This window comes from Monodelphis domestica, chromosome X, assembly GCF_027887165.1.
Source record: "Monodelphis domestica isolate mMonDom1 chromosome X, mMonDom1.pri, whole genome shotgun sequence".
In the NCBI taxonomy this organism is placed as follows: domain Eukaryota; kingdom Metazoa; phylum Chordata; class Mammalia; order Didelphimorphia; family Didelphidae; genus Monodelphis; species Monodelphis domestica.
Window position 1 is genome coordinate 3,392,809 of NC_077235.1, and position 25,126 is coordinate 3,417,934.

Below are 25,126 nucleotides of genomic sequence, written 5' to 3' on the forward strand. Positions count from 1 at the left end.
CCTTTAAGCCTCGCGCATGCCCAGAGCGGAGAGCTCAGCCCGGCTCCACCTTCCTCCTCCTCCCCTCCACAGGCCTCCGGGACGGAGTTGTGAGACGATCCCTAGGGAGGCCATCGAGCCAGGCGTCTGACTGGAGGTATCCCAGGGCAGCCGGCCACCGCCGACGAGAGGCGGCCCTGGCCCAGAGCCAGCGGTCTGCGCAGGTAGCTACTCTGCATCTCCAATCTGCCGGCTGGGCCCACGGCTGGACCCAGGGCCACGAGCACCCTCTGCACTTTCTCCTCTCGGAACTTTGGCTCGAGCCGTGCCCCCTTCTTGGAGGAACCCCCCTACCCCACCCTACTGCTTCCTCTCTGCTTACTTCCAGACTTAGATGCAGGCTCCAGCCCTCACAGGGCGTCGTCCAGCAGGAAACAGCCAGATCCAGCACAGGGCCGGCAGAGCCTCCCCTCCAACCCTCCCAGAAACTTTGTCCGGAACTTGTTTTGAAAATATTAGCAAACAGAAAGCAGCTTCACGTTGGCCAAAGCCCCCATCACGACTGAGTGAGGGCAGGGGCTGATAATAGGAAGATCCCAATTCGAAGGATCTTTCCCCTCCCAGGGTGGGCGTTTGACCACCTTGCCCCCTGAATACAGCACAGGCTGAGCAGGGCAATTCCTGCTGTGTCACCTCTCCTCTGTGCCTCAGTCTCACCCTTCTAACTTACCCCAAGGGATGCAGTTGGAGCACGTGCCAAGCTGTCTGGGACTTAAGAGATCAGTTCTAGGGGGACGTTGGAGGCACACACCTAATGGTCCTGAGCTTGTCACCATCACCTAATTGGCCACCATCCATTGAAGCCTCAGTTTCCTCATCTGAAAAGTCTGTAGTTTCAAGCTCAAATGAAGACATCCTGGCCCTCTTGCTGTTTCTCACACACAACATTCCATATTCTTCCCTCTGTGACTTGGCATGGCACTAAGTCCACGTCTGGAATGTGCCTTCTTCCCACCTCCAACTCTCCAAACGAGAATCGACTTTCCTCCAGAACGTTAGAGGAAATGGAGATGCCCAGTTATACCCAGGCACGGCCCACAGTTCTCCATTGCCACAAGGACACAGATGTGCATGGCTCTTTGGCTTTTTTTATGGTTTTTACACAGTAGAGGAACAGGAACACATCAGCCAAGCTGTGATTAGATCCTAGTGTGTACTGCCTCTCCCAAGAGCGGGGAGTTTGATAGAAAACATTCCAAGGACACAAAACTCAAAGGTTATACTGAGAGTCACCACATGAAGTCACATTGCTCATCTCTGTTGTTGCTCAGTCATGTCTGACTCTTTGCAACCCCATTTGAGTTTTTTTTTTTGGCAAAAATATTGGGGAAACTGAGGCTGAGAGAATTCCAGTGACTTTCTCAGGATCACAGAGCTAGGTAGCATTCAAACCCAGATGTTCTTAATTCCAAGTGCAGCACTCTGTCAACTGTGCCACCTAACTAGGAAGATGATGTGAGATGAGGACGAGAAGGCAGGATTTGTTCCTCCCTCAAACAACAAGGGCTTTGAGTGAGAAAAAGAATGGGGCAGGAGACCCCTGATACATGGACACTGATCAGCAAGTATAAGTGCCATTTGCTGTTTCCTTCTACTCCAAGCCTCTGCAGGAGACCAGCAGACAGGTACATAAACTTGGGCATTGCTGGAGTTGGATTTTTAAAATCCTGGGTGCTCCTCTCCTAGCTGGAAGACCAAGAGAAAAAACGAACCCGACATAGGGGTCTAACAGTTCTTACCACCCTCCCCACATCACTTCACTTCAGCTGGGTGCACAAGCACCATTTCTAATTGTGCCCTTTTCAAAAATTCAGTTCAAGACTATGTCTGACAGATCTAATCAGATTTCTCCTAAACACTTGGGCTTGGCCTTGTGCAGACATTTCCCGGCATCCCTTTGTTTGGAGCGTGAGAGTACAGAGCTGGCATCTGTCTCCCCCTGCTCTTTCTCCTACCCCATGGACCATTGGTAGAGAGGTCTTCTTGTTTTTTATTAAACCCCTACCTTCTGTCTTGAAATCAATGCTGTGTATTGGTTCCAAGGCAGAAGAGTGGTGAGGGCTAGGCAAGGGGGGGGGGTCAAGTGACTTGCCCAGGGTCACATAGCTAGGAAGCATCTGAGGTCAGATTTGAACCCAGGACCTCCCTTCTCTAGGCCTGGCTCTCAATCCACTGAGCTACCCAAGCTGCCCCCTCCTTTTTTTAAACCCTTTCCTTCCGTCTTGGAATCAATACTGTATATTGGGCAGAAGAGTGGTAAGGGCTAGGCAATGGGGGTGAAGGGACTTGCCCAGGGTCACCCAGCTGGGAAGTGTCTGAGGCCAGATTGGAACCCAGGATCTCCCTTCTCTAGGCCTGGCTCTCCATCCACTGAGCCACCCAGCTGCCCCTAGAGAGATCTTGTTTTCTGACTCGGGCATCATCAGAGTCAGTTCGTCACTGTCTCCCAAGGGCAGAATGATGGTGACCTTGGGCCATTGTGAAATCTGCCCATCTGCCTCCTGGCCCACTTCCTTCCTATCTGTACCTCTGTAAAGGGAAGGAATTGGAGGAGATGACCCCCTGGGTCCATATCATGTCTCAATCTCCAAGCCTCTGGCCTCCATGGCAGTACTGTCTTGGACCATGTTGGTTCATTTCAGCCCGGCCCATGTGAAACGATCACTGAATCCAAGTTATCAAAGGCCAGATTCGTGAAGCTTCCTTCTCTCCTTAGCTCACTGCTTCTCCACAGGTCTGAGTGGGGACAAGAAATAGAAGTGGAGGAATCAGAGGCCTATGTCCCCGGCCTCAAAGGAGTCCCAACTTCCTTGTTGCCAACTTGCACATTCAGTGTGCCATGGTTCCCTATGGAAAAACTTGTTACGCCATGAGCAAAAAGAGGCACATCTCTCACTGAGATCAGTGAAGCAGTAAACTATTTCTTGAACATTCACTGTCTAAGCTCGGCTTTCTAGGCTTCAGATAAGGCCTGGCCTGCTGCACCGCTATAACAGAAGCAGGCTGAGACTGGCTTGAGCTTGCTTGGCCATCGGGTGGCAGTGGAGCCCCAGGAAAGCTGCCTCTGCAGTTGGCATCTGCCCCACCCATTTCCCCCCCACCATTTCTGGTTTTTTCCAAGCTTGCTAGGTCATCTCCAAGCACTTGGGGGCAGGCCCAAGCTTCTGTACAAGAAAGGCACCACTGCCCTAGCAATTTCCAGCCCTACATGTGCAGGCTCACTCAGGCCCTTGCCCAGGGCACAAGGAGGCTCTGGTAGAATCAGGCCCCCCGAGCCTCTGTTTCCCTCCCAGCCTACCTCCATACCCCTTCCCCAGGCTCTGTCCCTTCCTCCTGTCATCTAAGACCTATCTGGCTCCTGGGGAAGCTAAGGGTTAGCAGCAGCGGTGAGGCTCCCAGGGTGCAGCTGGCTCAGGGAAGGTTTCTAACTCATTTCCTTTGAGGGGCTGGGCTCCTGTCAGGAGGCCCCGCAGTTTCAGGAGTCCATAGCACAGGACTGGATGAGGGGCCCTCAGGAATGAATGGCTAGAGAGGGCCCTTGGGAGGGATGGTCAGCTGCGTTCATTTGGGGTACCTCCCTCTCCAGCCTTTGCCCACTGAATCTGGGCAGAGCCATCAGGGGAGTCCAGGGTCTGGATCTTGCCTGCTCTGAGATAAAGCCAACAGTGCTCTGGAGCCAATTTCAGGCAAGAAACCAAGTCATTCAACCCAGGAGGGGCCCGGTTCCCCAGATTTCCAATGGCAGACAAAGTCTGCTTTGAGCTTATCAGGTGTAGATGTAGAATGTTCCAGGTGGATGGATTTAGAGCTGGAAAAAGGCCTTAGAAGTCATGGAGTCTTACCCCACCATTGGACAGAGGAGAAAGTCGAGGCCCACAGAAGGGAAATGTCTGGGGCCTATGCAATTGGCAAATGTCTGAAGAGAGATTCAAATCCAGGTCCTCCCAATACGAAGCCCAATGCCTTATTCACTCTGTTAGGGTGCCTCTAGTACATGGATTCTTAACCTAGGGTCCACAGATCCTTAAGGAGGTCTGGGGATCAATTTCAGGAGGTTCTTTGTGAACCTTCTTGAACCCTTTGGATGGGTAAATGACATCTTCATTTCCACTAACCTTCTACTCAGAGTGTGGGCACCAAACCATGCCTCTGAGAAGGGTTCCATGTGCTTCACCAGATGGACTGCCCTTAAAGGGCTCCATGCCCCAAAAGGGGATAAACGAGTCCCTGCTCTGGCGCAAGGCAGGGGCTTACAGCCAAGAAAACTGAGCATTGACCCCATGAGCTAATCCAATTTGCAGATAATACCCAACTAGCTAGAACAGCTTAGAGGGGGGAGGACACAATCAGGATCCAAAAAGATTCTGATGGACGTTGGGCCAAAGCTAAGCCAGAATCCAGCAGGGAGAAAGGCAACATCTTCCTCCTGGACTCAACAAATCACCTCCCAAGTACGGTGATTTATACAAGATGAGCCAGGCAGGGTGATGCAGCAGTTGGGCAAAGCTGGGCCTTTTCCTAGGCTTCGAGTTCCAGATGAGCCAACAGTAGAAGACTGCAGCCAGAAGGACCCGTGTACCATCGGGGTGCAGTGAGAGGCGCAGCTTCCAGAATAAACACTCTATCAGAGCACATCATCAGTATTGGCTTTTGGTTGTGGGTTGTGGCTTCTGAGTTGGGTGGAAGAAGGAAGGGCCTTGTTTCACTCTTGGGTCTAACCCTTTTGCCCTATAAGCCCAACTGCAGAATCTTGGTAGAAACATATGCCTGGGACTGCCAGAAAACCAAGAGCAGCTCCCCCAATGCAAATGTCCTCTTCTATTCTAGATGAAGTTGGAGGGAAGCAAACCCTTTGAATGAGGATCCCCAAAGATACTAGGTAGCAATGCCCAGAGTCCCTTCTAGGCCCAAGTGCCAGGGCTCTTCAGGCAGAAGTCTTCCCACAAGTCCTTTCCTGACCTACTAGGAGGAGGGAACCGGACTCTTTCTCTCTTCTTTTTGTTCTCTCTGATTTGCGGGATCCCTGCTTTGTGCCAACCCTCTCCTCTCCCCCGACCCCGTCAGTTTTCTCAATGAAGGACAACTTAAACATTCTCTGGGCTTTCTGTGCTGTCTCTCCAGGCAGAACAAGAAGAAGAATAAGAACATCTCCCAACCAGAGTCCTCCTGGGGCCTCTCAGGGTCGTTGGTTCCCCAGTAGAGGGAGGTTTCTCCTAGTCACTATCCCTAGTGTCAACCTGGACAAACCCAGAACCACTAAAATAGTCAGCAAAACCAAATCTTTCATCAGAAAAGAGACAAATCCTTACCAGAGCCAGTCCCCGGGGCTCTGAGGACAGTGTCTCTGAGAGGATCACCCGCTAGAGGATTCTCTAAAGAATAGAACTTGGGGATCTTCTGTGCCTTTGGGGGAATCAAGGACAGCAAACCGATGCAGGTTTGGGAAAGAGGCTGGGCTAGCAGGGAGTGCCTGGCTACAATGGATACTAAAAGGATGGTTCTTGCACAGGAGCTGGTCTTCTTGGGAGCCGATCTCTGGTACAACGGGGGAAACTTCTGGGACTAAAACGGTGATTGAGCAATTGAGGATTGTCATTCCTATTCAGGACACTTCATGGGCGCCAGGAGATCCCTTATTCGGTCTAAGCCCAAGTCACTTTGGGACTTCCCTTAAGGTAAGTTCTCAAGGGAAATGGGCAAATTTGGGGCTTCCAGAATTCCCGTTGACACCAGGCAGCACTCTATCCTCAGGAGCAGACAGAAGTTGGTTTCTCCCAATCACTCAGCCCTTAAAGGTTTGGGAAGGGCCCTGTTTAGCCAGAAACCATGTCTGCACTCCCATGCTAAGGCTAGGCAGAGAGCTAACTTCCAGAGTGCCAAGGCTGAGGGCCTTGTAATCTCCCAGGACAGACGAGGGAAGGGAGGAGGCAGAGATCCTTGGGAGAGGCTGGCATCAAGGCAACTGCATGGGGGCAAGCCAAGATGAATGGCTCCTCAGGGGTTGGGAGGAGATTGAAACCAGGAGCTCCCAGGCACGTGAGGCCCCAGAATTTTGAGGGCACTGGATAGCTCAGAGGGGGAAGAACAGAGCTGGGGGTGAGGGTCCTGCCAAAGAGACCAGACAATCGTCACATGGGGGAGTGTGGCAATGACAGTCCTAAGGAGGAGGTTGGTGTGGCCCAACAAGGGGAAAGAATCGAGATGGCCACAATGAGGGGATTGGACTCCTTGGTTCGAAGGAAGACCCCCACCCCCAGATCCTGCCACTGCCAGGGGCTCCCTCCTAACTACTTAGCTCACTAATGGGTTACTTAGCCATTCCAGGCCTCAATTACCCCACCATGCCACCAGGCCAGTTGTATCCATAAACTTGCTAATTGTACGTCTTCTAAGGCTCTCCTTCGGTGCTCTTCCCAGCTGGCTCCCTGTTAGAATTGAAGCCCTTTCCCAGGAGGCATTGTGTCATTGCTTGTAATTGGGTCCCCAGGGCCTAGCCCGGGGCCCCACACCTAGTTAGTACTGCCTAATTAAGCTTCCTGGGAGTCTGCTACCCACTGGAACAGTTCTGTTGGAGGCATCTGGGGCACATGAGAGGTCTTCCAGAGCAGAAAGGCCATCCCTCTCTTTTGCTCCTAAGAAAGGGGCGCATCAGATCCTTCATTGACCAGGCTGCTCAACAAAATAATTGCTTCAGGCTGCTCCCCTCATATCCCTTCTTGCCAACAGACAGTCTTTGAGAAAGCAGGGAGGGGGAGGAAGGGGAGGAGGAGGAGAGCTTGCTCCACTTGCAGCCAGAGGAGGACCCACCTCTGCCCTACAGACTACTTGGCTGACCTTCTCCCTCAGTTTCCTCCTCTCCAAAAGAAGGGGGAATGAGCTGGCTGCTGTCCAACCTGCACATTTAAAGGCAGCTAGCTTTATGGAGGTCTGATAATTAGCTAAGAATGAGGTCCAGAGGGGAAGAGATGATAATCTTTGGCCCCGCCTCAGGCACTAGAAAGAAGACATAGATCACCTAAGGGACCTCAGAGGGCATCTACCCAATCCCTTTCTTTCCAGGGAAGCCAAGAGAAGTGACTTGGCCAAAGTCATGCAGGCCATTGTCTCTGTCCATCCTCCTTTTGAAAAGCAGACCAGAGATATCGCATCACAGCTGATGTCCTGAATTGTGAATGAATTGGATTTCAGTGAGTAGCAGGTCTGGTGCAAGCCTTCAGTCAGTGCTCTTTCCACTGGGCAGCACCATCTCTCTTATCACATCCTCTTAGAGTAGCAAGAAAGGAATCGCCTTTCAGATCTCTGCCTAGGGGAAGAGTTCATGACCAAACTGGCAAGAGAGAGGGTCATAAAAGAGAAAATGGACAATTTTGATGACATAAAACTGAAAAGGTTTTTGCCCAAATCACATCACGTCTTCCCTGAGTCGGCTGGGGCTCGGACCCTCGGCCTCCTGGAGGAGCCCAGACTGTCTGGAGCCAGCCTGGGCTAGTTTCCCATGCCTCTTTTCCATCTACTATGGGGGGGGGAGTCAAGGGAACAGCCTGGGAAGGGACACCTGGAGTCCCCACCCCCCCAGAGCCTGGCCAGCGTGTTGGCCCAGGCATTTAGCTTCCCGAGCATGTTCGGAAAGGAAAGACAGCCTGGAAAAATGGCAGGCTTCACAAGGCTGCTCACATGGCCTTCTTCTAAGCAATGACGAGCCCAAGGTCCCCGGGAGAGGAGCAAGTGATGGATGGAGAGAGGGGCACAGCAGGCCAGCCAGCGCCTGATTCAAGGTCCAAGATGTCACAAGGCTGAGAGCGAGTAGGCAGGGCCAACCTGAAAAGGAGAGTTGAGCCCTGGGAGGGCCCCCTTGAGATCCAGGGAGGGGGGGGGCACAGGGGAAAGGCTCACAATGAATAGACTCCTCCCAGGAGTCCCTGTCACTTTACAGAGTTGGAAAGAATTGTGTCTAAAGTCACAGAGAGAAAGAGTACAGAGTTCAAGTTTTGAACCCAGGCCCATTCAACTTGGAGTCCAGAACTCTTTTCTATGACCCAGGCTGCCTTTAGGCCACGGGTTTGCTTGCTGGCTCCTTCCTCAATCCTGGATCTTGTCTCTTGGGAGTTACTGGCCCACTCTAGTGCCCTACTCCTTCCTGGATGGGGCCTACTTCTGCTGCCCTTCTTTCTATTCTCCAGTTCATCACAGGAATCCACTTCTGGGCAGTTTCCTCCCTCCCTCCCCACCCTAGTCAGTTTGAAACCTTTTGTTCAGATTTGCAAGAGAATTGCACCGACCCTGTGAGGCCTGCTCCTTCACTGGCCAAGGAAAGAAGTAATAATAGGAATAATCATACAAATTGCTAACATTTGCATCGACAACACTTCCAGGCCCTATACTAAGCACTTTACAATTATTTTCTCAGTGGAAATCAAGCTGGCACAGAAGAAAACCCTTTCCGTGTTTGGCCGAAGGGGCTTGAACTTGGGGCCGAGGGGAGGGGAGGTGTACTGTACTTTTTTAGAGCCAAGTTTTGGAGAAAGAGCCTGTTTTTCAAGGGAATGGAGTACAAATTTCAGGGACCACAAATCTCACTGTTCCAATATTTATTGTGTAGAAAACACATCCAGATTCCAAAGTGGACCTTGACACAGAATGAGAAAGGGGGCCAGGGGGCCAGGCTGTGGAGGCAAGTGGGGAACCAATGGGCTGAGGGCGGTTGGCAGTCTGTGGCTGAAAGGGAACTTAGATGAAGCTGTCTGGTCCAAATCCCTTCATTTTACAGAGGAGGAAACTGAGGTTCAGAGGAGAAGGGACTTGCTTGAGGTCACATAAGTATATCAGTCCATCTCTAAACAGCCAAAGACTCCTTTCCAATGGCTAAGGTAGCATGCCAGGTCCTGTGAAATCCTGGGAGTTAGGTGAGTGCCATGTCTTTTCTGCCAAGATGCTTTCACAAACAGTTAAGAGGCATGTGGTGCCAGACTGAGAGATTGGAGGTCCTGGTTTCAAATCTGGCCTCAGACACTTCTTAGCTGTGTGATCCTGGCCAAGTCACTTAACTGCCACTTCCTGGCCCTTACTGTTCTTCTGCCTTGGAACTGATATTGAGCATTGATTCGAAGATGGAAGGTAAAGTTAAAAAAAGACGTATCTCTCTTGATCCAATCAAATCTGCTTCCTCACCTGTCAGTGGCAGAACAGGGACTAGATCTGGGGTGGCTTAGTGAAGAGAGTGATAGATTTAGGAATTCATGGGTTAAATCTCCCCCATCAGCATTTATCAGCTGTGTGACCCTGGGCAAATCTCCATCCCTCTCTGAACCTCATCAATAAAATGGAGAAAATAAGGTCAATAGTAGCTCCTTGACAGAGTTATGGGGCTTAAATGAGATAAAAGCCTATAGAAAGGATGCTGGTCACTCTCATTTGATCTACTAAGGCCGTGTTGGCAAACCTATGGTATGTGTGCCAGACAGGGATGCTCCCCTCCCCCTCTTCACACATGCCTGAGGACATTTCTCATCTGTCCCTCTGTGCAGTGACTCAATGGGAGCACTTCCTCCCTCCCCTGTCTGTCTGGGGTAAGGTGGGGGGTTCACATGTGGCAATAGGATTGCCGTTTGGGCACTTGATCTCTAAAAGGTTCACCATCACTGGCCCAGGGTCTAGTCTGTCCCTTTGTCTCTCTGATAGGAACATTCTGGGAATAAGCAAGAGCTTTTCAGAACTCCAGAGATTATGTTAGGAGGAGGTGATTACTATGGCAGAAAGAGCAGGAAGCAAGTCCCAGCTCTGTAGCTACCTTCCTGTGTGACCTTGGGCCAGGCCCTTCTCATCTATGAGCTTCAGTGTCCTCATCTGTAAAATGGGAGGATAAGTGAGGCAAATCAACAAGCCTCTAGTAAGCAACTACTATGTGTTCATAGATGGAATATAAAATACAGTCCTTGCCTCAAGGAAGCTACATGCAAGTGACACTATGGAAAGAGTAGAAGAAAAATTAGGGCAATGAGCATTGGGGTTGGGTGGGGGGGTGGGGAAAGGCCTCCTGAAGAAGGGAGAGTGTGAGCGGAGCCTCAAAGGAAGTTGGGAGTGGCATTGAGGAAGGAGGGCATTCCAGGCAAAGGTATGGAGATGATAAGAAAGGAAATGTCCTGTGTGAGAAATAGCAGGGAAGCCAATGTAGCCAGACCCCACACACTGTGTGTGCAGGCAAGTAAGGAGTGAGAAGCCTGGAAAGGTAAGAAGGAGGCTGCTTCTGGAGAGCCACAAATGACAAACGGGATTTTCGTCAAGAGCCAGTGGAGTTTCTGGAGAGCAGGGAGGTGACCGGGCAGATGTGGGCATTAGGAAAGCCACCTCAGCAGCTGAGTGTAGGATGGAATGAAGTGCGGAGAGACTGGGGCCGAGACGAGGGGTTTGACAGTTCAGGTGCGAAGATAGAGCACAGAAGACCGAGAAAGAGCAGTCAGTCAGCCGAGTAGGAGGAGAAACAGGAGAAAGAGGTATGGGGAAGAGAGGGATGGGCAGTGCCACCCGATACACAGGGGTCAGGCCAAAGAGGATGCAGACTTGGGAAAAGGCCATTGGGTTTGGCAACTAGAAGATCGCCGGGAGAGGGAGAGGGAGTGAGAGCGGGAGAGACAGACAGAGAGATGCACATGGAGGAGAGACAGAGGGAGAGGGAAAACAATGGCAGCTGAATAATGAAATTGGGAAGCCAGGTTGCTGAGGGTTTCAAAACAAGAGAACAGCTTAGCCTCTAAGACTAGGGGAGTTATAGGCTAATAGCTAGGGAGATAGTTAAGTCAAACACAGGATTTTTGAGAATAGAGTCACATCTATGTCCATAGATAGCAGGGAAGCAAGCCATAGCCAGGGAGAGAGGGTGGGTGGGAAACAGACACAAAGGAGGCAACTGAGGCCCAAAGAGGTTGTGACCTGCTCATCTTGTCACACAGATGAGCATCAGAGATGGAACTGGACCCCAGGACTCCTGATTTCTACCCCCAGCTGGCTCCTTGACTCGGCCTGCTTCTCCAGAGCATCCGGGAGCCCGGGAGAATGTCTTCCATTTGTATAGGCCTTGGCCCTTCTCATCTATGATCAGAAAGCCTGAGTAGAAAGGACCCTTTTAAGGCAAGGCAGCTCTTCCACTGGAGACATGAAAAACGGAGGCCCAGGTTCACATCGTGGAATAGCAAGTGGCAGAGCCCAGAACTTCTACTGCCAAGTCCACCGTTGACTCTAGACACCACGGTGCCAGAGAGGCAAGTGCCAGAAGACTCCTGCACCCAGGGGCAGGCAGGCAGACACAGGTCACCTCAGTGAACTCTGTGCCTTGTGATGGTAGAACAGAAAAGGAGAAAGAAGAGGCCAAGAGAGAAGAAGGGCAGGCCAAAGGGTTCCACTTCCTGGAAGTGGCTCCCTTCTCAGCCCCTCTCTCCTCCTCCATAAGCCAGTCAGCTCTATCTCCAGATCTTTTAAAAGCACTGACCAGATGCCAGACACTGGGGAGGGGGAGACAGCCTGGAACCAGGCCCTGCCCTCCAGGAGCCTTCATTGTATTGGGGCATAGGGAAGCTGCTTTGGCTAAAGGAGAGAGTGTTGGGAGAGTCCTCTGGAAAGGCAGGCTAGAAGGTAAATATGAAGGGAGAAATGTGGATGTGATCCTGAAGGCTTAGATAAGGGCCCCTGAAGAGTGGTTGCCACTTGGAGAAGGCCCTTTGCCTCCAGGGAGCTCCCTAGACCAGAGGTGGCATTCGGAACTCTCCAGACCGGCCTCAGAGCTGAGAAATTTCTCTACTTCTGGTCACTGTGAAAAGGCTCATCTTCTTGGGAGGAACAGGATCCTGCCTTCTTCCCTGTCTCCCTGCACTCTGCCTCCCCAGGCTGGCCCTGCAGGGGCCCGGGCCTTGGCACCGCCAGCATTTTCTCCTCTGAATGCCTCCAGGGATGCCAGCATGAGGCCAGGTCCCCAGACAGCTGTGCGGAGCCCACAGGCCAACCCTCCTGGACCTTGCTCTTGCTGTTGCTGACTCTGCAGGTATAACTGCTGAGGTGGTGCAGTGTCCCTGAAAATGGGGAGCAGAGCTCCCTATCTCTCAATGTTCCCTACAGCTCAGGCCAATGACCCCCTTTTCCTATCTTCCTCAGTAGGGCTGGCCCTTGGTGGAATTCAGCAGAGGTGCTCTTGCTGTGGCCCACCCCAACACACACACACACACACACACACACACACTGTTCAGGTTCGCCTTCATGGGACCCCCGCCCCACTCCCAGGGTAGTCTCAGTGAAAGGGAGTCAGGAGCCCTACGTTGGAATGAATAATGGTTCTCTGGGACAAGGTATGACAAGTCATGCCTCTTTGGGCCTCAGTTTCCCCTGACTCCCTTCCCACCGGAGGTGATCCTAGGGAGCCATCAATCCCAAGTCTCTTCTCTTCCTTAGGCCTCAGTTTCTTGACCTGTAAAATGACTAGAAGTCCTCTAAAGTCCCTTCCAGCTCTAAATTTGCGATTTTATGACCCCTCCCCCAAGCTGGATGATGAGGGGCTCAGGCCTTCCTACCTTCCCTGTCACTCAGAGCACCTTATTTATTACAAGTTAGATTCCCCAAAGGCTCGCCAGGGAATAGGCTAAATGAATTCACACTAAGATGCTAATGGCTTAATAGCTGAATACCCAAGAGTGCTGAGGTTTCAACAAGGAAATCCCGAGACTTGAGGCCTTAACCCAAAGGCATGGATTTTGGATGGCAGAAGTTTCCCCAGTGTGGCGGGCCAGGGGAGGGGTGGCTTCTTTGAGCTCAGGTCCGACTGCTCAGCAGCTCATCCAGGGCACTTTCTCAGCCAAATGAGGGGGCTGGCCAGGATGATCCCTGAGGCTCCTTGCAGGCCTGACATCTTGGGGATCCTCTCCAGACCTCTCTGCACCTCTGCTTGGTGGGGCTCTGGCAGATGCAGGGCTGAGCCCTCGAGCCCCTGAGAATCCGTCAGTCAGAGGCCTACCTGGCAATTCTGGTGCCTGTGGCAGCCCTCAAGGATGCCTCCCGAGAGGCAGATGGAGCAGAGGAGGAAGGCACCATTTGGTAGCTTCCAATTTTAACTAATTAGTCTTGCTAATTAGGTGCTAAACTCATTTCTTTGGATAGCTGCAGTGCTCCTGCTGCCAGTGTGCCCTTTAAATCTGGCTGCCCTAAGACCAAGCTCTGACTGTCTCATCCTAGTTACCCAGTTGTAGCCCAGCTTCTGGTTTCCATGGCAACCTTTCAGCCAGTCTAGAACACTTACTTTGTCACTAACTGTACTGATGTGAAACCATCAGGACTGTGAATCACAGGGTAGTGCAGAGTGCTTTGCCAGCCTTTGAAATTACCTCCCCTCGGTGGTGAGTGAGTCACAGACTAATTAGATAGACTCATCAGCTTCCCTTCAGCTGGGGCCGAGGCCAGACCAAGTAGACCTGCTGTCCATGTGGGGAGATTGGGGGGGGGGTCTCCATGTCCCTGTGTAGCTCCATCGACGATGCTCAGGGCTTGAGAAGCTTGAAATGATTGTGTGGGTGCCAAGTCTGAGGCAGCTCTCCAGGCCATGCTGACTTACTCTTGAGGTGCTCTGACCCCTGTGCCCCCAGGTAGCCCTCCACCCCCAATGGCCACATGCCTGACCCTGTTGTCCAGTCAAGGGATGTCTTCTACCCCAAGCATGTGAAGCCTTCCCTGCCAGAACGGTTGGGTGAGATGGGAACAGTTCGTTCCAACAGCCGTGAAGGCGACTGAAGTAGATGCTCGGAGCTTGGTCTGACGTGGAGGACGCCAAGGCCATCCACTGCATCCTGGGCCATCGCCAGTTCTCCTCACTTCTGTCTGGCCACTGGACCTGGATGACTCTGTACCACTCTTCCTCACTGACATCCAAGCTGAGAGATCACACCCAGATGTCTCCAAAAAGAAGGGACACAAACACCACCACCACCACCATCCCTGTGACACAGATGAGGACACTGAGGCAGCTTATCAGGGACCAAGGCAGGGCCCCAGCCGCCCAGGCCAGGAAAACCTGGATCTTCTGTCCCACCTCAGAATGTGCCTTGTAAAAGGATGAGGGCTGGACCAGATGACCTCCAAGCTGACTTTCAGGTCGAAATGTAGGCTCTCTGATCTCTGACCACCAATTGAGAAATACTCATCTGAGCTATAGTAGTAGGAGGCAGGGTGTTTGGTCAGAGGCCTAGAGAGACACGCAGAACAGGAAAGTTCTTAACCTGGGGTCCATGGACCCGGCCTAGCCCGAAGGGGGCCACGTTTGATTTCAGGTGGTCCATGACCCTGAAGGGGATAAAAATGATACCATTGTTCCTACAAACCTTCATTTCCTACTGCAATCCTATACATTTTTAGTATATGGATTTAAAAAGCTTATTCTGAGAAGGGGGCCCAGAGGCATCCCTTCCACCCTGAGCCTTCCCACTCAAGGAGTGGGCCCTTAGCACTAGAAAAGGGAAGAAGCCTCAAGAGGAGATGGGAGAGCTAAAGCTGGCCGAGTGATGCTTAGCAAAATTGCAGAGAGAACTCTTGGGCAAGTGGGGGGTCCCAGTCATTCTGGGAGGCCTTGAACCAGACTCCCAAGATCCTAGCTGTCTCTAGCCCTTTAGCAAGGTGAGGGACTGTTCACACAAGTACCTGTTGGGAGCCCAGCAGGTTGGGACTGTTGCTAATGTGAGGGGAGGCCAGTGTAAATGTGACCCAGAAGGGTGCAACCTGCAAGGAAGAGCTCACCTAACCAAGCTCTCAGAAAGGTCTGGAAATGACCACGTCAATGGTAATTCACAAACGGACCATAGGCTGCCCAATTCTCTACACAAACAAGAAAGCAGGTGAGATTGGACCCTTGCATCGGAAGCAGGGGAGCTCTAGCATGTTTATTATGGTGAAGAGAGGCCCCAACAGCAGTGTTCCTGAAGCCACAGGACGGAGATGATCATTGCTAAGAGCTCAGAGGCTTCTTGTGGCCAGGGTGCACTCTCGTGGAAGGTTTTCAGTGCTGTGTGGCACAGGCCGAGAATGGAGGTGGGGCTTCCAAGAGCTGGGCTTTAGAAGGCCGGAGCCTGGAAAGGAGGAATGAGGCCAGGCATGTTCCAACATCAGGAGGAACGTGGCCAGAGAGATCCAGGACATTTGCCACTTTGTGTCAGGCACTGTGCTAGCAGCCTTTGGCCTTCAGGGATTTAGTCTCTTGAGGACCTCACACAAATTTCAAGAAATACCAACTCCTAAAACCTGGGGGAGGGGGGTCAACAAAGAGTCCTAGTGGCAGGGGATGCTTGGGCTGAACTCAAGGGGGGCAGGGGTTCTTGGAGGAAAGGCTGGGGGGCATTCCAGGAATAGGAGTCCAGCCTGCGCTAAGGCAGCAATGGGGGCGATGGCTAGTCGGGTATGGGGAGCACTGGGAAGGCCATTTGGGCTGGATGGGAGAGTGCTTGGAAACAAGGATTGTGGAGGACTTTACACACCAAGGGGCTGGAATTCCCAAGGCTAGGGCATACCCACAAGAGCTCAGCACTTCCTTTCTAGGATGAACCACCTTCCCTCCTCTTCTAGCTATCAGGTTGAGCTGTGCAGCTTCTTCACTTCCATCGCTCAGCATTTCTGGGCCATATCATCAGTCATGCCCCTGGCACCGGGTACTGCCCCTCTCCTTTATGGGTTCTCTTCCCCCAGGAGATGCTTGAAGGCCAGGATCAGCATCTGTACCTTTCTCGGCACCCACAGCAGTGCTCGGCACATGTTAAGCACATGCTAAGCACTTATTGCATGCTTTAGCAATGTGTCATCGTGGTGGGAGCACAGTGGGACTGGAGATTTGGTCAGCGGAGCCCTCGTAGCTATGTTGTAGGAGGCCAGAGTACTTCCTCCCAGCTCCCAGGACAGGCAGCTGCCACAGTCTGGTGTTTTGCTGACCGAGATACGGTGAAGGAGAAGATGGAGTTGTGGTGAGTGGGTCTCTACTGGGGTTTTGGGCCTTCCTGGCATGTAGAGTTAGCTCTTTGGTGGGGTAGGTGTCCCTATCCAATCCAGGCCTTGGAAGGATAATGTCAGCAGCCAATGAACCTTTGAAGAAATGGTACCCGACTTCTGCTCTGATACTCTGCACCCCAAGCTGCCTCCTTTCCTGTGGGCCTCAATTCCCCTTGCCTTGTCCCCCACCACATAAAAGGGTCTGACTAGATGGCCTCGTCCTGTTCTGACTCTAAGGATTCCTGATCTTTTCCATGAGCCTCGTGTCCTCGAGCTCTTCAAGGCTCTATTGGCTTCCCCAGGGCGGTGCCAGCACCCAGGTTTAGCATCTCAGGGCTGTAGCCTTTGTTCTCAAACATTTCCTACCCTCTTCAAAAGGATCCTGCCCACCCCTACCCCCACTCACAGCCGCTGAGGGCCCTGCTTTCTTGTAGATCATCGCTTCTAGCATGGTGGTGGGAGTGCACATGACTGAGTCTGCCTTCCTAAAGCAGGGACAGGCTACAAACAAGCTCCACTCCAAAGGGGCACCCCCCAATCAGAGGTTCATTAGAATAGCAAGCATTGCCGTTTTTCCAGGCTGTGAGGCATACTTGTGCACACATGGAGCAAGAAGGGGGGCACTGCAACACTTTACAAATGAGGGCTTGTTCAGGGGAGCTGTAGAAAAATGGAGAATTGAAGAGGAAAATGGGCTTCGAGGGAGAGGGAGTGCTAACTGCTGGCCCCTCAGGTGCCCACTCCACTGGCATCCTTCTGATGTCCAGAGAACATGAGGAAGGCCTCTCGGGGCAAACTAGGGGAGGACATGGCCGTGGCCAGGCTGAGCAGGCCCCAGCGGGCCTTAATCTGTATCCCTGGAGGGAGCATCCAGACCGAGGAGGTCACAGATGACTTGGAGCATTTCTGGATTGAGGAGGCAGTCCAAGTGTTATGGCTCCAGGCTACACAGCTAGGAAGCGTCAAAGCCAGGGTTCAGGAGGCCACAGGCATGAGGGAGACATAAGGTGTGTGTAAAGTGCACAGCAGACTTTATTCTCATTCTCCCCCCTGAGCACGTTTGCAGATAAGCTCGAGGGCATGTTTAAGGCCAGAAGTTTGTGGGGAAGGAAGCGTGGAGGGGGCCATCTTTGTCTAGAGCCAATCCAAGCCTCAGAGGGAGATTTGCATGGGAAAATGTCAGAGGTAGTGAGTCTAATGTGACTGTCTGGCCATTCAGGCTTTCCCTAGTGGGGGTGGGGGCCAGAGCCATCCCTAAAACAGTGTGAGTTTCCCCAGCCATTCCCAGTACCCATGCCACCCATCCTGAAGGGGCCACGAAGTTCTACACAGCTCTGGGAATGGGGGCCATGGAGGGAAGGTCGGGCTTTGGCTTGCCAAGAAGGGACAACTGATGGGCAGCTGAGGCGTGTGAACCTCAGATCTTCTTTTGGGGTACCCTCCCCCCAAATCCCACCCTCTTCCATCACTGCCTATCGTGGGTTGGTATGTGCCAGGCCCCCTGCCCTCTCCCAGACAGAACTCTCTGGAGGTGTCCAGAGTCAACAGTTTGCGCAAGGCAGCAAATTCCTCCCCAGGCTCCTGGGCTCTGTCCTACCAGGGAGCCATTTTGTTGCTTGGGGCAAGTCACATGGAGCAGGACTTCAAATCAAGCTTTTGAGACAAATTCATTTGTTGGAGGGAGAGATAGTTGGGCACAAAGTGGGGGGCATCACACCAAAATGGGGAAACAGATGCCTGCGCTGAGGTATTGAGCCTTCCTGAAGCTGCTTCTGAGGAGGTCAGAACAGGGCTTGTTGAGGTGGGGTCAGAGAATTAGCTTGGGTGCCAACAATTAGTGAGGGGAGGCAGTGACTAATTATTCTCATTAATTAGGTGCTGAGTTCAATTGTTTCTGTGCTACCAAAGGAGAGTAAGGGCTGTCGTCACCCTCTCAATTTGGGTGTCCTGGGACAAAGGCCTGCTTGCCACAGCCTAGTTATGGCTTGGTACCTCAACAGCCAGAAGCTAACTACTTCAGGACAGAGCCCTACTTTTTCCTATTGGGCTTCTCTAAATAGGAGCTGGGGGCTTCCTCCAAGGGCAGGATTCAGATGGGGTATGCAGGGGCCAAGCTAATGGGCATAACTGCCCCCCTGTCCCGAAAGCTTGGGAAAAGGCATGTTTTGTCCAGGGAAGCAAACCAAAGAGGAATAAAGCAAGGAGAAGGGGTTTCAAGCCCATAAATGAAGGTGGGGGAAGGTGGGGGCTCAGGTGACTTCTGGTGCCTCAGTGATCAGGCAGCCCCAGCTTCCAAGGCTTCAGGACTCCAGGGGGGCTTTGAGCAATAGCCATTCCTGTTAAGAAAAAGCAGAGAGTGAGCTGGGCCTGAGAGAGCCTTGGCATTGAAGAACCCCAGAATGGGGGTTCTAGGACCCTCAGGAATCACCTAAGCTTTATGCCCACTTTTAAGGTCTGCCCTTCCTCCAATCTCCATCCTGTGACATTATTCCTCGGCTCAAACACCATCAATGGCTTCTTCCTACCTACTTCTTGGCCTGGCATCTAGCGTCCTAAGTGATCTTAGGGTCCGAACCGCAAGGGTCTCTAGAGGCCATTTAATCCAACCCTCTCCCTTTACAGAGGAGGAAACCACAGAAATCTGGAGAGGAAGATCAGCCTGGACTTGACCCTAGCTCCTCTGCCTCCTGCTGTTAACCTGCCTTCCCAATCTTGTCTTAGGAGTCTCCCTTACACATATTCTCTGCTTTAGCCAGACTGGATTCTGAGATTTCCTGCAGCTCTAGAATAGCCTCTCTCCTTCTTCACCTTGACAAGTCTCTGCTTGAAACCCTTTGGCGAGGAGGAGATCCACCACTTCCCATGACTGCCTGGTCTGCTCTCAGGGACAACTGCCACCCATTGCCCCCAGCACTGCCCACCTGGCACAGAGAACGTGGCACCCTGACCACGGTTTGCTGCAGTGCCCACTTGGGAACAGGGATTCCACTTGGAATGCCAAGCAAGCTAGTATGGGCCTTGTGAAAGGCTTCCACCAAAGCCCCTGGGCTCCGAGAAGCCCAGATGACAAGGACTGAGTTCCTAGAGCTTCTGAACTAGGCAGTTCTGTGGCCTGCTTTCACGTCCCCTACCATTCCCCAAGGCTGGAGCCACTGACCTGCAGTATTTGCTGATGCATTCCAGGTCCCGCAGGCAATGAGCCTGGGAAGGTTTGAAGCCCAGGGACCTCCAGAATGGGGTCATCCGGGCCGCACGGCGAAGCAGGGGCTGTCCTGGAGAGGCAATCCCAGTCACAGTGTCCATCTCAGAGCTATGTCCAGAGGGCTTCTTGTCCCTCGCCGGGCTGGACACCACCTGAAATCGTAAGGCAGAGGCATCTTTTCCTATAGCCCTAGACCCTGCCGATATATAAATATGCATGTATGTACGCATGATCTCATGTTACGCCAACTCTAGGAGTTTAGAGAAGAATTACACTGACTTTGTGGCAGGGAAGTAAAGTCTGACTCCCAATGTCCAAGGAAACAGCAGAAACTGTTCAATGACCAACTTGGCCCCTCTGCTGGGGTCACTGCTGCCCCAGCCCCAAATGTGGGGATTTCCCACTTGGTCTGGGCAGGGCTGATGGATCACCTGGAGCTTCACAAGCTAAGGCAAATCTCCAAGCGGCGATTGAGCACCTTCTGTGTGCCAGACTGTGCTGAGCACTGAGGGTGCCCCCAAAGCCCTCAAGGACCTTGAAATCGAAGAGCTCCCAGGATTAACACTTGACTCTGATGGCAAACCAGCAGTGGAGAGAAATCCAAAGTGATCTGACCCACTGGGGCGCATTTGTGTTGTATATGGGCAAGGATAGTAGCCATGGGAAAGTGCACCAGGCATTCCACCCCTGGCATCAAAGGCTACATGCCCTTCTGCCTCACCCAAGTGAAGAAGAAATGGCCTCCTAAGCATAGTGGACTGCAGGGAATGCTATGAGACTTTGGATAATTCATGTTCCTTCTGTGGGCATACAGACTACTAAGTGACTCATCCCGACCTGGGAGAACTTCCTTCTCCTTAGGTGATTTATTTATTTGTTTATTTTATTTTTTTAAAAACCCTCACCTTCCATCTTGGAATCAATACTGTGTGTTGGCTCCAAGGCAGAAGAGCAGTAAGGGCTAGGCCATGGGGGTCAAGTGACTTGCCCAGGGTCACACAGTTGGGAAGTGTCTGAGGCTGGATTTGAACCTAGGACCTCCCATCTCTAGGCCTGGCTCTCTATCCACTGAGCCACCCAGCTGCCCCCTCCTTAGGTGATTTAGCCTGACCCAAAGGCCCAACTTCCTTCCTCCTCAGGCCTTCTGATCTTGTTGGGTCAGTTTGCAAAAAATGTTGGCTTCCGGGTGGGAGGACCGGGGTTCGAATCTCCATTCTAAATCTGTGCTTTCTCTCTAGATCTAAGCTTCCAGTCATACTGTTCCTCTCACTTTCTTTCCTCTATTCCTGAAATATCACTTGTCAGTCCAAGATCCAAAACAGAGTTTGGGCCCCCAAATCCCCATTTTCAAGAGCAGATCAGGGGCCTGTGGAAAACACATTGAACTGGAAGGCCATGGTCTGGGCTCTGCTATTGACTTGCTGTGTGTCCTCTCTGAGGAGTGACCACCTCTCCAAGCCTCAGCTGCCTTCTAAAAACAGAGAATGCCATCATTCTTGGAGGCTCAAAGGAGATCATAGATGGAAAGGGCTTTAAAATGGTGAAGAGCTTCCCACCATTCTTTCTTTCACACTTTCACGTTACCATCTTTCCTCCTTAATTTAGAATCCTTGCTGGTAGCCATGCCTTGTAGCATCATTTAATGGATGGAGAGAAGTTTTATGTGTCTGTGTGTCAGAATCAGCATGTGGGTGGGGTGACTGGGCCTTTGCCCCAGGGCGCAGAAACATAGAGGGCCCCACCAGCACTACCAAGCTCAGCACTTGAGGAGCTGGAAGAATTGGTTAAAACAGGCAGCCACACCCCAGTGAAATTCCTTTAACCTGCTGCCTGCCACCAAAGCCTGCTGCCTCCCCCCCTTCCCCCCCCCAGCAGGAGTGGCAGCCCGGAGTCTCTGCTGCCCGCCTCTCCCTACTGCCTGTCTTTGAACTGCACAGTGGGAAAAAGATGGAGTCTGACAAAAAGTCAAGTGCAGCCTCCACTGCTAACCAGTTCTTGACCCTCGTCAGGTCATGTCTTGAACTGGGCTCAAGTGAGAACCTGAGAAAATAATTCCTCTGTTCCTCTGCCTGGAAAACTGATTTGTCTGTGCTGACTTGAGTCCTTGCCTTGGGACTGTTGGCTACAGAGTTGGCACCCCACTCTGAGGGCTCTGGAACCAACCGTGCCAAGGCAGAACCCCACAATCAAGAAGTGGGGCTCACTCCCTGGGACCCCAGCACCCAGGAAGGCTTGCTCTGGATCAAAAGGGAAATGGAAGGAAAAGGGAGGGCCCTCTAGAGGGTGTCACCCCTGGCTAGCAGCCACCTGGCTGCGTGCAGCAGGCCTGCTGAGTCCAAAGCCAGAGGCCCCAGGGGAGAAGACAATGGAATCTTTGCTGGGGGCAGAACTTGGAGAGGGACAGAGAAATGGGGGGGGGGGAGAGCCAAGGAAGCCATGGGTCCTCCTGAGAAACAGAGCCAGCAGGCAGGGTGGGGCCCCTGGCTAATATGCTGGTAGCTCCCTCTAGACAGGAGCCCGGAGAAGAGACAGCTCTTGGGTCATCTTCAAGGCTTTACTAACAGGCAAATTGTTTGGAAAGTGAATGGTTTTCAGTGGTGGTGGTGGCAGAATAGTGGCATCGTGCCCGCCCAGTCACAGAAGGCTGGGGCTCCCCTGCTACCTTCAGGCTCGGTTTTCTTGAAAGGCCAATGAAAAGGAGCCTGCCAGCACCACAATCGGGCTCATCTTCTTGCTGGGTATGTTTTGATCTGCCATAGTCCCACACGGGAGGTGCCATATTATTCTCCCCATTTGACGATGGAGCAAGAACATTAGAGTAGGTGCCCTTGAGGATCTGTGTTCAGATTCTGGCTTGGCCATTCATAGGCTCATAGACTTCAACCTGAAATACATCCTAGAGGCCAGCTCATCAGACTCATCCATTTTGCAGAGGAGGAAACTGAGGCCCAGAAAGGTCACTTTCTCCTCCTGGATCTCAGTTTCCTTCTCTGTGAAATGGGGAAAGGGGAAGATGCAGGTTGGACTAGATGCCATCTGGGGACCGAAACCTCTGAACCTAAGAAGCTGAGAGTCAGAGAGCAGCTTGATTGGGTGCCAGGGTGCCAAGTCCTTGGGTGCCTCTCCCTCTTGGTTTCCATTTTTGCCAGTTTCTTTCATTTGAAGCAGGGGAGCTCTGTGACTGTGTGGTTATGGCTTTGTGGGTGTCATTTGTGAAGGGCTCACAGGGTTTACCGAGCTGGAGGCTCTCACCACAAAAGGTCATCTCCTAGCCCCATCCTCGACGTCTCTCCTCTGTGATACTCATTCCGCCAGTGCAGATACCTCAGATTCTCTCCACACACCTGCTTACTGACACAGCATCCACCAGGGGATCAGCCACTTAGAGCCTGAAGGGACCTTGAGGGTCATCCAGGTCTATCATCTCCTTTTTCCCCAAGGAAGGCCAGAGAGGGGAAGGGACTGGCCTGGGGTCACACAGCCAGGAATGGAACCCTGGTCTTCCTCACTTCAAGTCTGGCACCATGTTCACCACCCAATACTGCCTCCCCAGCCAGCCCCTCTAGAGCTATCACAACTCTACCTCCATTTGCTTTTTTCCTTCAGTCACCAATTCTCATCAAGTCCTGGCTCAGTTTCTTACTCCCTGTGTGGCCTTAGGTAAGTCATTTCCCTCTCTAAAAAAAGGAGGTATTCTAGGTAGCGTTTGCAGTGCCTTTCATTTGGAAAATGACTATCTGAAGGTTTCATAGGAAACCAGACCAGATCCCCAATCCTTCCTTCCAAAAGGGAAGGAGCAGGGCCTCTGGAGTGGGACTCAGAGATGTCCTTTATGGGGCTGTTTGACACCCTCCCCCCAGTGGCTTAACTCCCTTAGTTGAAAAGTCTGATCCTGGGATGGAACCGTATACCAACCCCCCACCCCATTCATTCTAAGGAGTTAGTCAGAGAAGCAAAGGTTGAAGCTTCCAATCACCTCCAAGGTTAAGTCCAAAGGAAACTGAAGCCCGAAGAGGGGCAGGCAATGCCTTGCCCATGGTCACAAGGCTCCTAAGTGGCAGAGTCTAAATTTGAACTCGGGTTCTCTGACTGCAGAACCAGTGTTCTTCCCTTGGCAGAGTACCATTTGTAGCCTCCCTGGTTGGCCACTTGTGGGCTGTTCGAATTGTCCACTTGGTCAGGAGGCCATTTTTCCCACAGAAGTCTGTATCTGCACCACGGGCCTAGAAAGGTTGGCTTGCTTGGGTACACTTGGGGCCGGCCTGACAGTGGGCAAGGAATGCCCTTTGGGAGGCCTCTTCCAGAACGCTGGGCAGGCACTCAGCCATTCTGTGCTGGAGGTGAAATGGTTAGGAAGCCTCTGGGAAGGGTACAAGGCTAGGGGCATGCCAGCATTCTGCCGGCAAGGAATCGGCTCCGTTGCCCAGCTTGAAGTTTGCCTGCGACGGGGCGGCCTCGGAGAGAAGCAAGAACACACTGATTTTTGCACCAAAGCCTTCTGCCCCAAAGAAAGCGTGCACAAGTTCTTTGCGAGCAGGCCAATTGGCCTCAGAGAACTCTGTTTTCAAGTGGAGCCTCTCCCCCGAGGATCAGCCTCTCATAAAAACTACTACAGAGGCGAACATCTCCAAGCACACTTTTAACAAGCACATTCTCTCCCTCTGGGAGATGGGAAGAGAGCCAGCCTCAGGCCACCACTTGCTTTATCGGCCCACAGGTAGCATCCCCCTACACCTTGGCGCTGTTCCCCCGCCCCCTTCCTAGCTTTGGGCACTACTCCTTATCTCCCAGGATCGCCCACCTGAAAACTTGTCCCCTATTTCTCCACTAAAGTGGGGCTTTGCCAGATGTGCTGGCTAGACCTTTCGGTTGTACTTCATACTTCTGAATCTGGCCAAGGGGCCTCAGAGGCATTTCCCAAGAGTACTTGGATGGCATCTTAATCATCCTATGGCAAATGAAAGGCAGAAAGACTTGGATTCCAGTCTTGCCACAGACACATCTTAACTATGGCCAAGCGATTTTCCCTCTCAAAATGGTCCTGCTTTTTCTAAGAATGGGCATTAGAGAGCAGCTGCTCAGCTATCAGAATCAGTGGAGAGAGGCTGCACACTGGGAGCTCCCCACACTGAAGAAATGTCTAGGATTACTGAGCTGTAAGTATCTAAGGTGGAACTGGAACTCAGGTCTCTTTCCTGACTCCAAGGTCAGCTGGATCATGCTGTTTCTCTTGGGGTGGAAAGTTTGAAAATTCAAAATGAATGGAAATAGTCATTTGGAGATTTCTGTATGTGAAAATGCTATGCAAGTCCCTGAAGAGAAATACCAGTCAACAGCCTGGGCTAGCTCCCAAAGGGGAATGGAATGTCCTGTGCCAGTGGGGGGGGGAATCCTTGGCCTTTCTGCTTGGCTGGGCCTCATGGGATCCTCACAGTTTCCTCTTCTGTAAAACGAGGCGGGCGGGGGGTGGGGGGAGAGTTAGAGTACCAATGGTTTCAAAGGATCCTCCCAGCTCTGACATTCTATTACCCTAACTTTTCCTTCCTGGACCTTAGTTTCCTCCTTGGGTCCCTGGCAGCTCTGGACATTTTCTGATTCCCCCAAAACAGACCTACCTGCTGAATGGGCAGAAAAAGGAACAGAGAGACAAGGAGGAGTAGCCTCTTCATGGCCAGACCTCACAGGCTGGATCAGGGCTGGGCCGATGCCACTCGTCTCTGCGGTCCCTGGTGCTCCACTGCAAATGCCCGCTGCCCCTTCACCTTCATATAGGCAGCTCAGCCCAACCCCCCCCCCATTGGCTTTCAGGACGTGTTCAAATATTTGAGACATTGTTGGTATTGGGCAACTACTCGCCCCTGCCCTCCTCACCTCTCATTTCTT

General features: G+C 52.2%; 1 protein-coding gene, 1 long non-coding RNA gene and 1 other non-coding gene across 4 annotated transcripts; 1 reads left to right on the forward strand and 2 right to left on the reverse strand.

Moving 5' to 3' along the window:
- Window positions 1–4: 4 nt before the first annotated feature.
- On the forward strand, window positions 5–18,034 carry LOC103091968 (uncharacterized). 2 transcript variants are annotated; one of them, XR_474879.3, is made up of 3 exons: window positions 5–1,664; window positions 5,549–5,714; window positions 10,986–18,034. It is a non-coding gene; the product is annotated as an uncharacterized LOC103091968 (long non-coding RNA). The 2 variants fall into 2 exon arrangements; XR_008914629.1 differs by lacking the exon at window positions 10,986–18,034 and adding an exon at window positions 7,099–9,436.
- On the reverse strand, window positions 17,690–25,012 carry LOC100020545 (uncharacterized). Its single transcript, XM_056809235.1, has 3 exons — window positions 24,859–25,012; window positions 19,199–19,395; window positions 17,690–18,377 (listed from the first exon to the last, which is right to left on the reverse strand). Exons 1-3 carry the CDS (start codon window positions 24,910–24,912, stop codon window positions 18,317–18,319), a joined length of 312 nt encoding a protein of 103 aa, XP_056665213.1. The 5' UTR covers window positions 24,913–25,012; the 3' UTR covers window positions 17,690–18,316.
- On the reverse strand, window positions 22,175–22,231 carry MIR12410 (microRNA mir-12410). The gene has a single exon (NR_163031.1). It is a non-coding gene; the product is annotated as a microRNA mir-12410 (primary transcript).
- Window positions 25,013–25,126: the final 114 nt, after the last annotated feature.